General features: G+C 43.5%; 2 protein-coding genes across 4 annotated transcripts in view; one reads left to right on the top strand and one right to left on the bottom strand.

The window, feature by feature from the left end:
* Positions 1-1,531, top strand: cebpd (CCAAT enhancer binding protein delta). Its single transcript, XM_061255160.1, has one exon. It carries the CDS (start codon positions 269-271, stop codon positions 1,145-1,147), a length of 879 nt encoding a protein of 292 aa, XP_061111144.1. The 5' UTR covers positions 1-268; the 3' UTR covers positions 1,148-1,531.
* Positions 1,532-1,989: 458 nt separating this feature from the next.
* spidr (scaffold protein involved in DNA repair) overlaps positions 1,990-17,590 on the bottom strand; it is a 68,756-nt gene continuing 53,155 nt past the window's right edge. For 2 of the 3 annotated variants that reach the window (XM_061255406.1, XM_061255407.1), the window contains exons 11-20: positions 14,868-15,026; positions 10,457-10,544; positions 9,837-9,977; positions 9,319-9,378; positions 7,076-7,277; positions 6,726-6,887; positions 4,670-4,766; positions 4,300-4,417; positions 3,470-3,523; positions 1,990-2,732 (exon numbers count right to left, since the gene is read on the bottom strand). In XM_061255406.1, the coding sequence (XP_061111390.1) occupies positions 2,565-2,732; positions 3,470-3,523; positions 4,300-4,417; positions 4,670-4,766; positions 6,726-6,887; positions 7,076-7,277; positions 9,319-9,378; positions 9,837-9,977; positions 10,457-10,544; positions 14,868-15,026 (1,249 nt within the window). In that variant the 3' untranslated portion in view covers positions 1,990-2,564. The remainder of the gene's footprint in view (positions 2,733-3,469; positions 3,524-4,299; positions 4,418-4,669; positions 4,767-6,725; positions 6,888-7,075; positions 7,278-9,318; positions 9,379-9,836; positions 9,978-10,456; positions 10,545-14,867; positions 15,027-17,590) is intronic. The other variant, XM_061255409.1, reaches the window with a different exon arrangement.

The raw sequence follows: 17,590 nt of genomic DNA, 5'->3' as shown, positions 1-17,590 counted from the left end.
CTTCGAAAGTTTCAGAACATTGAGAACTTAAGGACACGGACTACTTTGAAAAACTTTGATTTGGGAATAAATATTTATTCACCAGTGATAAGTCAGCCATAACCAATAAGGGGTTACGTTAACCAACTGCTGTCACCTGGAGAGGCTCATAAACTGAGCGCGAAAACTCAAGTCGCAGACTATCGTAACTGATTCGTACACCTGTTACAAAAAACATAACAGGTTTGTACTGATATTTGCCTAACGGAGTAAAAGGAAATCTACGTTAATGAGTGTATTATATAGCCTGGATTCGCAGTGCGTCTCACCACCATGCAATATGAGTTGGGCAATGGAGCCTGCCAACTTCTACGACAGTAAGCTGAGCACTGTGCACGGGTCCTGCAAACCCTACCGAGATGGTGGCACCGGGGAGGACAGCAACCTGGCAGAGCTAAGCACCGCTCCCGCGATGTATGATGATGAGAGTGCCATCGATTTCAGCTCGTACATCGACTCCATGTCCTCTGTGCCAAATCTGGAACTTTGCAACGACGAGCTGTTCGCTGACCTGTTCAACAACAGCGTGAAGCAGGAGAAGACTGACTTCACCTATCTGCCAAACAACACATCAGGAACCATGCCGCTTTCGTCTGGTGTGTCTGCTGTCAGCGTGACCAGGGATTTTGGGAGGAAACTGGATGCGGGTTTCGCGAAAGGGGTCTTTAGCGCACCCATTAAACAGGAATCGGACTGGAGTGACAGTGAGATGTCATCATCCTTACCTTCACAGATTGAAACCTGCGCACAAACCACAGTGAGTCTGCACACTGGGCAACCCACCCCACCAACCACTCCGGAGCCCTCATCAGTTCAGCCCACCACTCGCAAGTTCGGAAAGGAGAAAGGGAAAAAGAACGTTGACAGGTACAGCCCAGAGTACCGCCAGAGGCGCGAGAGGAATAACATCGCCGTCAGAAAAAGCAGAGACAAAGCAAAGCAACGCAATTTGGAAATGCAGCAAAAAATGATGGAACTGGGTTCCGAGAACGATCGATTACACAAAACCATCGACCATCTAACCCGCGAGCTAACCAGCCTCAGGAGCTTCTTCAAAGATCTTCCCAACTCCTCTTTTGTGAACACAGCGAGTGGGAACGGTCGGTGACATGTGAATCAACATTGATTTGATATTTATGGACTTAAAAAAAACATACCTCAATACGTTGATGTCTATTAACAATCTGTAGCAGACTTACTGTAACGCTGCACCAGATTAACTTTATTGCTTTGAAAAGGGTACCGAATATTTTCATATAATTCATGCATATGATAAAGCAGTCATTATCACTTTTCTGGCAAATGTTTTTCTATTTTAAATTATTTTATGAGTTCATTTAAAATATATTCATGCCAGTTATGGTACATATTTTAAATTCCAAACTTTGTATTTTTGTCAGGAAGAACCTGAGCATGTTTGAAAAATTTTATATAGTTTGTATATAATTTTTGATTTTTGTAAGAAAATCTATAATAAAAGTGCCTAAAATAACTTGAGCTGGTGACGTGTTTGTGTGGGTGGGGTGGGATTTGAAATCGGGAACATATTGAAATAAATTTCAAACCGGTTAGTGACTGTTCTTACAAGTAAAAAAAACCCCAGACGCCTGTCGTTGAGTTGACAGTAAATGAGAACCAAAGGTTGGACGGGGTGTTTCTACAGTCAATGAGCTAAAGTTCCCTTCTGCCAGTTCAACAACACAAGTGCTTTTCGTGTATCTGACATGACATGCTTACCAAAATTCTTGACTGCATTGGGACTGCAGGCCTTCAAATATGGATGGCATTGCACTGGAAACTATTGCAACTGAGGCTAAAGTTTAGATAATACGTGCACCTGTAGTAAATGAAACAGTGCATTCCCTTGTTTAATGGAAAATGCTTAAGATGTAAGGTAACATTACGTGAAACATAAAATATGAAGCAACATTACAAATGACAAAGTATGAATCAATTCCATGTAGTTTATTAGTACAACAATGTACACATTCACATATGCCAAGGAGAATCAACTCACACTTGGTCTTTTTAGGGTAACAGCCAATACCTTTGGTAAAGTAACCCTTTATATTTTCTATATATACAAACGATGTAGCTTACCCACTGTAAGGAAGGAAGCTGTTAAAAGTTTAACGAGGAAAGACTAAGTGCAATGAGACAGTGGACCCAAATGTGAGCGAGGTGAGTGATTAACGAATATAATGCAGTTGTGGCGCAGTTGTCTCAGAGGGCACCTGGGGTTCTGTTCACAGCTCACGCTGAGGAACGGCACGACATGAGCGCAGGTAAACCACACGTGCATGTCTGCAGCGATCTCTCATTTCCAGTGACCTGATTTATATGTGAACGAGTCACAAACTCTTCCTGTTCAATGTTCAAATGGGCAGTCGCTGTACTAGGAGGGTAATTTGAAACGCCTCCATCAAGATCTTTCAACGCTGCTCACGCAGCTATATCGGTGGGTCTTCAGCGGAGGTCAGCGTGACCCGTCTGTGATGAGGAGTCCAGGGAGGTGTGACGCGCTCTCAGACTCCGGGGGTGGGGCCAGGCTCGCGTAGCGCCTGGTTTGAACAGCCTTCGCTGAGGCTGACTTCCTCCAGGCCGAGCCACAGTGCCGGCTTCCGCGTTACGATGCGGACGTAAGCGGCGAGGGGGCCCAGCTCCTTCCCCAGCACGTTCTCCACAGCGTATCCCTGGAAGCACAGCGAACAAACACAGGAATGCGCCCACCCTTCTGCAGCCATGTGCAGGAGCCCAATCAGAGAGCCTGGGGTCGGTCAAACCTCAACTGCCCTCCGCGTTCAACTTTGAGTAACGGATTTAAGATAACATTATATGGTGTTGAATACCTACACACAGTAACTTTGCAATCAGTGACGCTTGAATTCATTACTCAAAGCTGAGGGTAAAGTACTGCAAGTATTTGACTGAATGGGCCCTTGAGGCAAAGACATATTTAATATTAACACCTATTCATCATTTATGAAGAGCAAGTAATTACCAGCTGATAGTTTATGCACTGAAATCTATCAGCAGAAGGAGAGGACAATAGGCTTTAATCAGGGGCAGTACAGATACTGCATGGATCAGGAGTGAAAGGGGGTAAATGTCCAAAGTTAAGTGAGAGGCTAACCAGCAAGAGAAGGCAGTAAGTAAAGCTTCATGGGCCAAAGCACTGTGGAATAACAGAGCTTCACAGCACCAGTGTTGGAAGTTTTATCGGAGTGCGGTACCTTGAAAAGCCCAAGTAGAAACACCTTAATTTCCATAATAATCAAGTCTACTTTCTAGCATAAGGGCTTTGACACATCCCAAGGGTTTGAAACATGAAATGATCCAATATTTTACGTTCAAGTGTAAAAGTATAAATGCAGTGTCGGTACTTTATGGATCAGAAAGGTGAATATATCCAATATGAGAGAAGACCAACCTCACTGCCAGATGGGGTGGAGTTCAGGATAGACATGATGGTGTTTTGTTGCAGCTGGAAAACAAATTTAGCACAAGATTATGCACAATGTGGGGACAATGTCACTGTCATTTCATCTGCCACAAAGTCAAAGTGACAGTAAATGAATAATAAACAAGACAATGCACTGATCCAAGGCATGCACTTTACTGAAATGAGAACTGCTTGAAATATGACTACAGTATGCCTTTAAAAACAGGTTTCATCTGATCACTGAACATGTATTTGCAAGCTTCATATCTCTCAACCACCACCACAATCGTAACTTCAGCAACCCTGCTTTTATGTCTGACATTTTAACACCGTTATGTGTAGTATTGGTGCCTAGGAAAAATGAGCCACTGGCTCTCTTAAACACTCCTGCCAAATGCGCTAATTGTAATGCATTCTTAATTAAACACTTAATTGATAGCTGAACAACTGGGCTGCATGTGCCGAGTGCAACTCTTAAAGTGTGTCACTGTGCCTCCCCCTTCACAGACCTTCTGCTGCATAGAGGGCAACAACAGAACAGCAGAAGTCATGAAGTGACAGTTTTGTTCATCCGTTGACATCCTGAGAAACTATCTATCTTTACATCGGCACAGACCACAGGGGTGCCAACTTTATCTTCAAATGTTAAGCCTCAGACAAACAAGTATAAAGATAGGTTTTTCCATCCTGTGGTTTTTCTATATTTACATTTGTATATATGTATATTTCTGTATATTTACATTAAAAAACAATATTCCAGACTGATGAATGTAAATTACATGTATATGCATAAGATTAAGCAATGCAATACAATTTACCTTTACTTTAATGGTACACTGACTGTGCAATGATGCACAGCTTAAAAAGACTTCAAGATGCATTTTCACTGTAGGGTTGACCACCGTCGTGTTACAGAGACTGCAGAATAATGCTTGACTTAAGGAGGAAAAACACAAATAAATAATACTTTAAACACAAAGTATTATTGTTATCAGAAACATTACTTTCAAAATGTAATGTAAATTGCAGTACTAATTCTTGGTTACATCCTACTAATATTAGTCATGGATTATCGTAATCATCTTGTGTATTACATTTTTAGAATGTCAATGCAAGACTGCTTCAGATAAGATTATTACGTCACTATTAAAGTAGTCATTAAAGTAGTCATAAACGGATGCAACTCACTGCTCCCCATGCAAGGCTTCCAACCGGTCACTCCCACATAGGTTACAGACACACCATGAATATGCAGTCTCCTCATCCACACCGGCAACCACACCTGCTGACAGAAACAGGCCTATCACAGCAAGACATAGCAGACCACGATGCTGCTCACACATGGTACACCTTCACTCCTTAACTCCAGGTCCAAATGCAAAACCTGGAGGATGAACCATTCTAATCACACACAACTTTGCTGTTGTAGGTATTTCTTAGCCTGCAGAACTTGCAGAAAGACCTCTACCAATGGAGGTTAATCAGTTGAGCCAACTGAATGAATGGGTTACTGACTGATCTACTCTGTATCAGGTAACCACACACAAATAAGCATGTGAAGTTATTGAAATGTCCTATCCGGACCCTCCTCTGATTAGAATCAGCCACAGCGAAAGAACCCAGTCAGTGATGGCTTAAGGATTTAGGACATCCGCATCATTACATTATGTACAGTTGAATCGTCCTTAACTTACCCGTGGCCACCTACGCAAATATGTTCATACTGTAAAATGTCAGATTATATACAACATGAAATACTTATACAACACATTATATACTTGTACAACTGCAGATTCACGCATTTATACAGCTTCACTATGCAAGCATAATTATACATGTAAACATTATCCATTTATACAGGTACAGTTGGTATTATATACGCATACAGCTACTGATTTATCTCTTCATTTGAACACTTGTGGCTTGATCTTCTCGCCATCTCTTGTGCTTTGTATTTTGATCTAGCATTGTCACGTTATATTATATCCATTTTGGTGCTGTAGCTGTTCACCATATTAGGTATTAGGTACAGTATTAGGCTATATCATACCGCACATCTAGTTTGACATGCCATACTTACTGACTTGACCTACATTTACTATGTGAACCAGACATGATGTGCTTGCCTGTAGACAACTGAAACTTTATGTGAAATGTACCTAATCCAACCTGTTACCTTCAGTATGTATGTGCTTTGGATAAAAGTTGTTTGTAAAAATTGTTGAAATGTTATGTTATGGGACCTACATATCAAATTATGGTATTTACTTGATCTCTAATAAACTGCTGGTAATGGCTAGCGGCTAAGACCTGTGGCCTTATTTTACATACAGTAGAGCCAATTCATGCATCTCAACTCACATCGTCACAGCTATTAATGAGATTTGCCATGCTGATTTAGTCTTACAAGAAACCCCTGGAACCAAAAAAGAAAAAAAACACGGGGCTGACAATGTCGAGTTCCAACCCTAATGTGAAATATAAGTGACTATTTTTTACGATTTGGGAGAGTGAAGATGCCCGCGTTATCTGTGGTATCGCCAGCCTGCTCCACACTGCAGACGACAGCTAAACTTGAGGAAGACCTTTCATATTCGGCTTTGGCATGTTGTCCACAGTCGCCTGATCAACCAGTGGTGGTCGCTAGAGAGTGATGAACCACTGACCAACTGAACCCTCCAGGGCCCTTGGGCAAACGCAATCGTCAATGCTGTATCACTCTACGGAACTACTGGAACTTTTGCGGTCCAGATTCGGTCTGAGGGGCACATCCATGCATGGATGAGACACACATCAGCCTGTAAAGGCAACTTCATTATTTGGCTAAATAAAGAACATTTGGACAAGAAGAACTGCTGAGAATTGAAACTGAAATGCTTAGCTTTTAATCCGATAACCGTCCAAAGGAAATGCATAAATAGCACACATGAGGCTGAAACCGCCGTCCTACAGCTTGGAGCAGCCGGAGATAAACTCTGGGGAGCGCAGATGGGGGTGGGAACTGCAGAACAGCAAATCTCACACAAAGACCACAGCTTTGTCTTCAGCGACCACAAGAAGGACCCTCAAAATGTGCCCAGCACAGAAAGGCCACAGTCCCACTCCTCCCCCACCTCTCATAAAAACCTCAAATAATAACAGTTGGCTTGCTTCAGGAAAAAACATTCTTGAAGCCCTAAAAAGTGAGTGGAGAGAGACAGCAGAACATGCTTCCCTAACTCATAGAGCTCTGTGGCATTCCCACCTTGCAGCCTGCACAGGGAGTTGGCTGTAGTTGCTGAACCCAGCAGGTCCAGTTTTACAGGATGGAGTAGTGGTGGACCGCCAGTGCCCGGGCTGTCTGAGCTGGGTGCAGACGTCAGGGTGTCCAGCTGTATCACCGAGCGCTCCGAGCATTGGATCAAACCTGCACCAAAAAAACCCCCACACTCACACACGTTAAGTTGACAGTCAGGCATTGCACATGTTACTTTCAATCTTCTCCTCTTGTCACTGAACAAGGTGACAACTTTGTTATAAGATGAACAAAGCAATGCTAAAAGGATGCGGTGTTGTGTTTTTGGAGGACATGCCGTTGGGATAGGTAGGCATTACCGTCTTTTCTCACGGCGTCTTTAAAGGTCAGGCTGCAGAGAGAGGAGGTGGTCAGTGCTTTGAGCACGGCCGGGTGAAGAATGCAGGAGGAGCTCACGCGTACGACCAGCGTCCTGCTCAGCCCCTCGTTCTCCTCCTGCTCTCTCTGCAGGCTGGGATCCGTCACGAACAGCCAGACCTCGCTCTGCCCTGGGCCGGAACCCTGAGAACCGCAGCACCCCACCGTCAGCTGACCCCACACCAAAACAACCTGATCCATGTGTACCAAAAAAGCTTGGCCCTGTGCACTAACACAGCCCAGCTCCTGTGCACTAATACAGCCTAGCTCTGTCATCGTTCTATTATGAAGAGTAAGAAGCGACATTTTCCCACATTCAGGGTTGTAATGGCTTAATGACACAAGCGATCATGTAAATGTAGCTATTAGGTATTCCCCCTGGATTGCAATCCCGCCCCTATGTTTAAAGTTCGATTCAGTTTGCCAATAGATTGTACTGTCAATGACTCGCTCGTCAATGACTCTCCGGTTTGAAGTCGGTTCGGAGGGAACACCCCTCCCCCAGGTAGATCACGAGCCGCCCTTTGGAAAAGTAGCAAGCAAAAAAGGTATGGGCACCCCAGGCCTTGCTCCTGTGTACTAACATAGCCCAGCCCCTGTGTACTAACACAACCCGATCCCTGTGGACCTGCACAGTCCAGCCACTCAACACCAAACAAAATCCATTCCCCTTGGCTAATACAAAAACAATGTCCCTGTGGATTAACAAAGTGTCCACCCCTGGTTTCAATCAGGGAGGAAGTTCATAGTACCTCTCAGACAGGACCAAGAATAGTTCTTTTTGACAAAGACTGTAGGCGGTGATGAATAATTGTTGCCATTGTAGCAAATGATAGGTTTGGCCCATAACTCTGTGGACATATTTTCAGTTTTTCACAGAAACTGAAACTTTGAACTCTGAATAGACTACATGATGGCAACACATAAAGACAACTGCGGGAAATGCGACAGATATGTGCGCGGAGCCTACTTACACAAAAATAAACAATCTGCTTTTTCTGTGACATCGCTACGTGAGAGAGATGCATGTAATAGCACGAGTGCGGGAAGGGAGAAGCGTGCTGAATTCAATAATAAAAAAAAATTTTATTACGAGAAATTATTAAATCATTTAAATAATTCCATATCATGATAAATCAGTCTGTAATTATCATTTAATCCAATTTTAAATGCTCAATTAACAATAAGTTAAGTAAAAAGCAGACTGGTCAAGAGGCATTGCAAAATTTGAGTGAAGGCAATTGGATTATATGCAGTAGAATTCTGGCAGCAGTGTAAGAACAAAGAATTTGAACAAGACCGGGGGGACTGGGGTTTGCGTGAGATAAGGATAATGTCAATGAAAAGAGTGAGTCATGTGCTCTCAAGACTTATTCCCGCTCCTTTGACTTGATACTAAAGTGAAACCATACACTTGGATTCTTGCATGCTTCTAACACAACTATCCCTTCATTTCCCACTGACCTCTGCCCTCCTAAACCGTCTGGAAAAAGATAGCATTTAAAAAAAATCTAATAGGGATTAAGAAAAGAATCGACAGCAAATGTCAGCAGGGTTCGGTTAGAACGTGCCTTAAAAACACACACATGGAAGATATTTACTTGTTTCCTGTTCTGACCAACACAATGTCCTTGGACAAGAAATCAGTGAATGCACACAAAAAATGACTTTTAAAAAGCACACAAAAAAAAACAAAAACATAAAAAACTGGTACATGAAGTCCTGAGGGAACTAGATCCCTGGCAACTTTCTGACGTGACAGCAAATTCCCAACCATCCAATCACTTCATACAATGTTAAAAAAGCAGGAACAGAAAACGGGAACATAATAAATTAACTTGCTGTCATCACTTTGCAACCATTTATGTGCAATTTTGATTTCATGATATGCAGTTGCTGTTTAAACATGCAAGCAGGGGAAAACTGAAATTGTAAAAATAAGTGAATGGCAAAAACAAACTAATTATATCACTGCATGACACATTCACTTTTCAATGGTGACACATCTGCACTCTGGATTACAGTGGTAATAGCAATGTAAGAAGTCACAGTAACATTTTACAAATACACTGACAAATTGCTAGTACACACAGTATTTTCTTTTCATATTTGACGTCTCATGGTGCCTTTAGAGAACAACAGTGTAGATTTATCAGTGCCTAAGTGTGTTATGGATGAGGTTTACCTGCTGTCTCTTGTAAATGACTGTGGCTGTGAAGCTACAGCAATGGCCAAGGGGGACACGCTACAACAAAGAAAAGTATTGATTAAAATTAAAAGTTGAACTTCTCCAAATATAAGTGTGTATACAGGTGTTTTTCTCTTACCTGCAGTGTTACTGAGTGAGTGAGTGAGTGAGTGAGTGAGTGAGTGAGTGAGTGAGTGAGTGAGTGAGTGAGTGAGTGAGTGAGTGTGTGTGTGTGTGTGTGTGTGTGTGTGTGTGTGTGTGTGTGAGTCTGTGAGTGTGTGTGTGTGTGTGTGCGTGTGTGCGTGTGTGTGTGTGTGTGAGTCTGTGTGTGTGAGTCTGTGTGTGTGAGTCTGTGTGTGTGAGTCTGTGTGTGTGAGTGTGTGTGTGAGTGTGTGTGTGAGTGTGTGTGTGAGTGTGTGCGTGCGTGCGTGTGTGCGTGTGTGCGTGCGTGCGCGTGTGTGTGTACGCACGCTTGCATGTGTGTGTGCGTCTGTGTACATACATCTTGCCCTTACCTGCAGTATTTCTCTCAGGGTGTGCACTACAGCAGGCAGATACAGTCCTGGAGCAGGATGCAGCAGTTCCTCTACAGAGTCCTTGCCCCTTTGGGCTGAGAGCAAGTAACAGAAACTTGGAGCTGAAAGCTTGCTTCTCTCCTGTAACACAACACACCACACTGACACACTAACAGCACAATGACAGAGATTCAGATTGCTCTTTCAGTCACCAACACAGTAGCAAATCCACAACTTTAAACAAGGAAGTCATATTCAAATACAAACATGACAACTTTGAACAACCTTTCACCTTCTGCTCTCATGTCTCATTAAATGCCCCAGCTCTGCAGCAACACTGCCCTGCAGCAACATTGCCCTGCTTCCATCTTAAAGAGCCTGTAATGTACAGCACTGTCCTTCACAGAAAGCAAAACATTTACATAAAGAGGAAATGAGAGGGAAATGGTGTGATGTGTGAAGCAGATGTATGATTGTCGAGTCATGAAACTGGGATGTTTCCTTTTCAGCAGCTGATAACACATTCGTTTGAGGATATTAATCTTTCGAAACACAAGTTCCGGAACTAGTGAAAAGAAGCAGAAAGTGATCACAGGAAGTCGCATTATTCAGATACTCACATCCGGGCTGCTCTGGGCTTTCCCGTAGACTCTGAGGGGCACCATCGGAGGCCACAGGCTGTCGATGAGACTGAAGAGTCCAGCGGCCCTATGGACAAAAGACACACATGCAGCACGGATCTATCCAGTGTGTCACATCACATTTAACATGGCAGGGCTAACAGATATGTCACACCTATGTCAAGCGTCACTGTTACATCTGTCACCTGCAAATATCACGTCTCCACTGTTACATTTGTCACCTGCAAACATCACGTCTCCACTGTTACATCTGTCACCTGCAAACATCACGTCTCCACTGTTACATCTGTCACCTGCAAACATCACGTCTCCACTGTTACATCTGTCACCTGCAAACATCACGTCTCCGCTGTTACATCTGTCACATCTAGGAGGCCAGCTGCACCGGTCAAACCGTTTGAACCTAACGCATCTAACAGTTATATATCACCCCCGTACTCATAAAGGCATCCGTCACATTATAACACATCGTGCCAACTGTGATATCTTCCTATCATAACTGCCACCTCTCACATCACCCATCACCTCAGTCAACCCTTGGAGCCACACGTAGCCCCAGTCACGTCCATCCAACCTGTTATGTTACATCACCTCAGCCCTGTCACGCCATGGCACCCATCAACTATTACCACTGTCAAACCCAGCACATCTGTCATCTGTTACAGCTATCGCAAGCGTTCACTTTGTCAAGTCTACGGCCAAAACCACCTGTACCTTTCAGAGAGCACTTGGCTCGTTTCACATGAACTCCACCTGAATCGCAGATGTGTTCAGACAGAGTGCTGCCTTAACATGCTGAGACCTGCCAGGTTCTCACACGAATACTCGCACGCCTATATAAACAAGAGAGAAATCCAGCTACTGAGACGAACACTAATGCTGGCTGGTTTGGGTGGTTTACAGTGACGGAGAGCTTGCCTGTTTACCACAGAGAGCCTCCAATGGGATTCATGAGAAGAACACACAGTACAAGGAGCCTGTCACCCCTCCAACCCCCCTAACATATACTAATGTCCACAGGCTTTGCAGGATTAAATTACAGACGGGTGAAAATGACTTGGCTCACATCATCTTAAACCCTAAAAACTTCAGCCAAATGGGGGACTGAGGTTATAGATGGTTATATCAATGTGAGATGAGAGCAGGATAAGATTAAGAGGGTGAAAGCAGGACCCTGTGTTAGATTATGGGGGTGAAAGCAGGACCCTGTGTTAGATTAAGAGAGTGAAGGCAGGACCCTGTGTTAGATTATGGGGGTGAAAGCAAGACCCTGTGTTAGATTATGGGGGTGAAAGCAGGACCCTGTGTTAGATTGAGAGGGTGAAAGCAAGACCCTGTGTTAGATTATGAGGGGTAAACAGTAAGGCTGAAGATTTAAAAGTGTAAGACTACAGCAGTAGTGAAAAGAGAGGCCTGTGTTTGATTATGGGAGATAAATATAAGGGGCTGTTTTAGATTTGTTGTGGTTCGGGGGGGGGGGGGGGGGTTGCAACGTTGATCACCCTGAGGACCAGCCTGTCATTTAATCCTCCTGTATTCCTGGGAATGACTGTGTTGGAGCGTGTTCCTGAGCTAGCGAAGGCTCCGCTCCTCAAAACTCACTCTGCAGCTCATTCCGGTTGGGCGGGTGGCCGAGGAGCAGGCTAGCGCTCGCTAGCTGCACAGAGCAGAGGGCGGGGCCCACGGCTGCTTCAACGCCCCCCACCGTCCACTGCAGTAGAGACCGCGCACGCCTCAGGAGAGCCCCACAAATCCTCAACAACCCAGACAAATAATGTCTAAAACAATTCCTGTAACATAACAAGCTGTTGTTTGTTTTTACCAGAACAACATTTAAAAAAAGCTGCAGATGCTAAACGAAACAATATTCCAAGCTGGTTGTTTTTGTTACTCTTGAGCCTGTAGACACCCTGATAAAGGATATACAGTGTGTATTTGGACAGTGGTATAATTTTGGGTTCTTTTGGCTGTGTACTCAAGCACATTGGAGTTGAAATCAATGAACATGAGGTTAAATTGCACTGTCACCTTTAATTTTAGGGTTTTTACATCCACATTGGGAGAACCATGTAGGAATTGCATCCCATTTATATGCAGTCCCCCAATTTTAGGGGACCAAAAGTAATAGGAAAGTAATTGGACAGTTGGCAGCTCACAGCTGTTTCTGATTAGTAAGTAAAGGTATAAGGTATAAGGAAGCTTTCAGTATCTAGTCTTGATTCTAGGCTTCCGGTTGCCTTTGGAGTCTGTTATTGGCATTTGTCAATATGAGGACCAGTTGTGCCAATGAAAGTCAAGGATAAGCTATTATGAGGCAGAGCAATACAAACAATAGGCTTACCGAGACAAACTGTTTGGAACATCATTAAGAGGAAAGAGAGCACTGGTGTACAGTCGGGTCTATAAATATTTGGACATTGACATAGTTATTGTTATTTTAGCTGTCTACCACATGATATTGGAGTTGGAAGTGTAGACTTTCAGCTTTAATTTGAGGGTATTTTCATCTAAATCGGGTGAACGAATTACAGCCTTTTTCTATACATAGTCCCTCCCAATTTTAGGGGCTCAAAAATAATTGGACAAATTAACATAATCATAGATTAAATAGTCATTTTTTTAATACTTGGCTGCATGTCCTTTGCATGCCATGACTTCCTGATGTACCTGGATCTCCTATTTTTAGGCTGTCCTACAAGCAAAACTAAAACTCTTTGCATGTGAATGGATCTCTATGGGAATTAGGGGGTGGGACTCGATTCAGATGTAAATTATGCTGATACAGTATGGAACACATTAGTTGGCTAAATGGCTTTAAGTCGTAAATGGTCCAAGGTATCAAATTAGCCTGAGACCGTCATGCTGCCACCAGATATATGCAGTAGATATGGATCACTTCAAGGGTTGTTTCTCCTGAATAATTTTTCCATTGGGATCAGTAGGACAATTATTCAGGAGAAACAACCTGAGGTTGGACATCAGGAAGTCATGGCATGCAAAGGATATGCAACCAAGTATAAAAAAATGACGTCATATTGAATCACAGCAACCGTAAGTATGACTGCAAGAGTACTGGCTGTATTATCTTTCCTACTAAACATTATTTTTATCCCACCATAATTAGATTTCATTGGCAACTTCGGCAGACTGCCCTAAAAACGTGGACCAAAAAGCAGCACAACAATTGTGTCCACCGAGCAGCCCTGTAACACAAGATAGCGGAAATATCAGGAGAAAAGCCTGATAACACTAAGGACGCTGCGCTCCATTACAGGTGCGATCCTTGACCCCCTCTTATATTACTGACACAGCATTCACCTTGTGCTAAGGACAAATTGAACTGCTTTTATTCACAATAGGAGGCTTCCGTCACGACAGTTGAATTCAACCATAAACCTGCAAGCTCCCTTTACTGATTAAAACCGAGCGACCGAAACAAGAAGAGCCAGAACGCTGTGTGCTCGTGTGCAGGTTAGGCGAGGTTAGGCGAGGTTAAGTGATATCTGAACTGTGGAAAACCCAGGAGTGCAGACATTACCAATGACTAAAATAGGACGGAACCCACAAATCAATATTTAAAAGTCTGAGCCCGATATAGTGCCAAACATCAAGACTTCTATCTACCTTACAAACACCCATATTCAGGGGTGACAAAGGATGCTTTAAACAGCAATGGGATGATTTACTGCCCAGCAGCCAACTGTGTACATGTGCTGCAAAACACAAGCACTATTTATAAAGGAGCTGGGGCAACAAGGCGAGGAGAGCCAGGTCATGTTACTGGAGACTCTGTGACCAGACATGTGATGGAGCACAGGCCAGGAGCAGAATGTATTTGCGTGCTGCTGGGTAATTAGAATAGCTTACATTCAAAAAGGTCTGCTTCCAACTTAGCGGCGTCACTTATCTGTCTGCGTCTAGCTAAATAAAATGACTTCAGGAACTGACAGAAGACACAAACTTTACCTCTTGAGTATGCAAATATAGAAATTAATAAAAGGTTGGGATCCCTGTTCGAACAGTGCCCTTCATGACACAGGGGAGTGGAACACAAGCTTCTCACACACACACGCTCAAACTTCCACATCCCAAATGTCCTCTTACCTTGAAACCCCTCACCTGCCACACACACCCCTCTCCTGCTCAACACATGCGCACACACCTCTCACATGTCCAACACAACCCTATCCTGCCCCCCACACACACACACACACACACACACACACACACACACACACACACACACACACCACAAACACACACCCCTCACCTGCCACACACACACACCTCACCAGCCTTGCCCCACACAAACACCCATGACCTCACCTGCCCCACACACGCACACGCACACACACACACACACACACACACACACACACACACCCCTCACCTGGCCCGGGTAGCTCTCTGCAGCACCTTCATGCCCCTCAGCATACACCAGCTTCCTTCCCACTTGCTGATGTGCTGCTGCAGGCAGTCCTCTGAGGAGAGCCGGTGGAGGGCCACCTCGCTGAACAGCCCATAGACATCCTGCACCAGGAGGCACAGCCTGCAATGATGCACACAAATGAGAGAGGGGAAGACTCCCCACAAACAGGAAAACAACAAGCTTTTCCAATCAGGCAGTGGTCACACAGATTTGTATACAGAGAAAATAACACATTATAGAATGCAGAATCTTGGCGTTAAGTACACTACGCCCACATCTGCAAGAGCCAATAGTGCCGGATAAAGTCATAGGCCATCCAAAATCAAACCAGAAGTCATTAGTAGTCATTGTGCACATGTATCAGTGTTACATATAGAATTTCAAAGTCTTACATTTACAACTGACCATCTTCCTGTAAGAATATCAAACAGCGGTCTTTGGCTGGCTGAACTACAGAATATTCCAGTGGGATAGCTTCATTATGTTCATGAAAAAGACAAGCTATGGACAGACATCAAGACAAACTGAACTGTACAGACTGCTTTTCCAACTTTCAATAAACAATCCCAATTTTGCTGCATAGCCACTCCTGTTTGAAATAAAGATTGAAAAATATAGAGATTATTCTGCATTGGTCTTGAACCATATTAATTTGCACACTACAAAAATAAGACCAGACAATAAGTAAATCTTATTGTATTCTAATCTTGTATTTAGATTTCTTTTTTTTAATTTTACTTCCAAGACAAAAATATTATCAATGAGGTAAGACAGTTTGACTCATTTCAAGATTTGCCAATGTTATAAGAATATTTCACTTGTCAAGCCAACTATAAAACAACTTAACACAAGCTAATATTTTGTAATTGAGAGAAATTAATAATATAAAAACAAGAATAAAACACTTAAGGCAGTTTTGTAGCGCATTTGTTTTCTGGCATTCAGTTCCGAACCAACTGCCCCCCCCCCTCTACTGATGAAGATCCCTGGGGTGTGTGAGTGGGGTTACTAAGGCGCAGAGAACAGACTCCGGGGCAACACAGACAGTGGGACAGATGGTGCGAGTCCTGAAAGCAGAAAGTACAATGTCACCGAGTCGCTGGCTGGGGAGCGCAGCCTGACGTGACCCCCACCCCACCCCATCCTCCGCGTCAGGAATAAACACACGGCATGTCCTGTGGAAGAACAGATCTGTGCTTACTGTGTCAGGGAGGAAAATTACTGACTCTGTGTGTGTGGGCGTGTATGAGTATGCATGCGGGTGGGGGGGCCGCAGACAAAAGTTATTCCCACACATACTTCCCAGAAGACAGGAAACACCGACACTATTCTGGGTCACCTGACCAGGCTTGTACACCGCCCGTGTTGGTAAACATGACAGAAGGTGGTACCAACAAATTCTTACAGACAAGCTGAAATCAGTCATATGATTCTTCTTCATTCTTCATAACCATATGTGCATAATGTATATAAAAACATTAAAAGTATACAGTGGTGTGAAAAAGTGTTTGCCCCCTTCCTGATTTCTTATTTCTTTGCATGTTTGTCACACTTTAATGTTTCAGATCATCAAACAAATTTAAATATTATTCAAAGACAACACAAGTAAACACAAAATGCAGTTTTTAAATGAAGGTTTTTATTATTAAGGGAGAAAAAAAATCCAAAGCTACATGGCCCTGTGTGAAAAAGTGATTGCCCCCCCCTGTTAAAACATAACTTAACTGTGGTTTATCAAACCTGAGTTCAATTTCTCTAGCCACACCCAGGCTTGATTACTGCCATACCTGTTCTCAATCAAGAAATCACTTAAATAGGACCTGCCTGACAAAGTGAAGTAGACCAAATGATCCTCAACAGCTAGACATCATGCCGAGATCGAAAGAAATTCAGGAACAAATGAGAAAGAAAGTAATTGAGATCTATCAGTCTGGAAAAAGTTATAAAGCCATTTCTAAAGCTTTGGGACTCCAGCGAACCACAGTGAGAGCCATTATCCACAAATGGCGAAAACATGGAAGAGTGGCCGGCCGACCAAAATTACCCCAAGAGTGCAGCGACGACTCATCCAAGAGGTCACAAAAGACCCCACAACAACATCCAAAGAACTGCAGGCCTCACTTGCCTCAGTTAAGGTCAGTGTTCATGACTCCACCATAAGAAAGAGACTGGGCAAAAATGGCCTGCATGGCAGAGTTCCAAGACAAAAACCACTGCTGAGCAAAAAGAACATTAAGGCCCATCTCAATTTTGCCAGAAAACATCTTGATGATCCCCAAGACTTTTGGGAAAATACTCTGTGGTCTGACGAGACAAAAGTTGAACTTTTTGGAAGGTGTGTGTCCCATTACATCTAGCGTAAAAGTAACACCGCATTTCAGAAAAAGAACATCATACCAACAGTAAAATATGGTGGTGGTAGTGTGATGGTCTGGGGCTGTTTTGCTGCTTCAGGACCTGGAAGACTTGCTGTGATAAATGGAACCATGAATTCTGCTGTCTACAAAAAAATCCTGAAGGAGAATGTCCGGCCATCTGTTCATGACCACAAGCTGAAACGAACTTGGGTTCTGCAGCAGGACAATGATCCAAAACACACCACCAAGTCCACCTCTGAATGGCTGAAGAAAAACAAAATGAAGACTTTGGAGTGGCCTAGTCAAAGTCCTGACCTGAATCCTATT

This window comes from Conger conger, chromosome 9 (genome assembly GCF_963514075.1).
Source record: "Conger conger chromosome 9, fConCon1.1, whole genome shotgun sequence".
Lineage (NCBI taxonomy): Eukaryota > Metazoa > Chordata > Actinopteri > Anguilliformes > Congridae > Conger > Conger conger.
This window is presented reverse-complemented; position numbering and strand designations above follow the sequence as displayed.

What these genes read in the sequence shown, in the direction of transcription:
- cebpd (XM_061255160.1), top strand. Translation starts at nt 269, where the DNA reads ATGAGTGTATTATATAGCCTGGATTCGCAGTGCGTCTCACCACCATGC.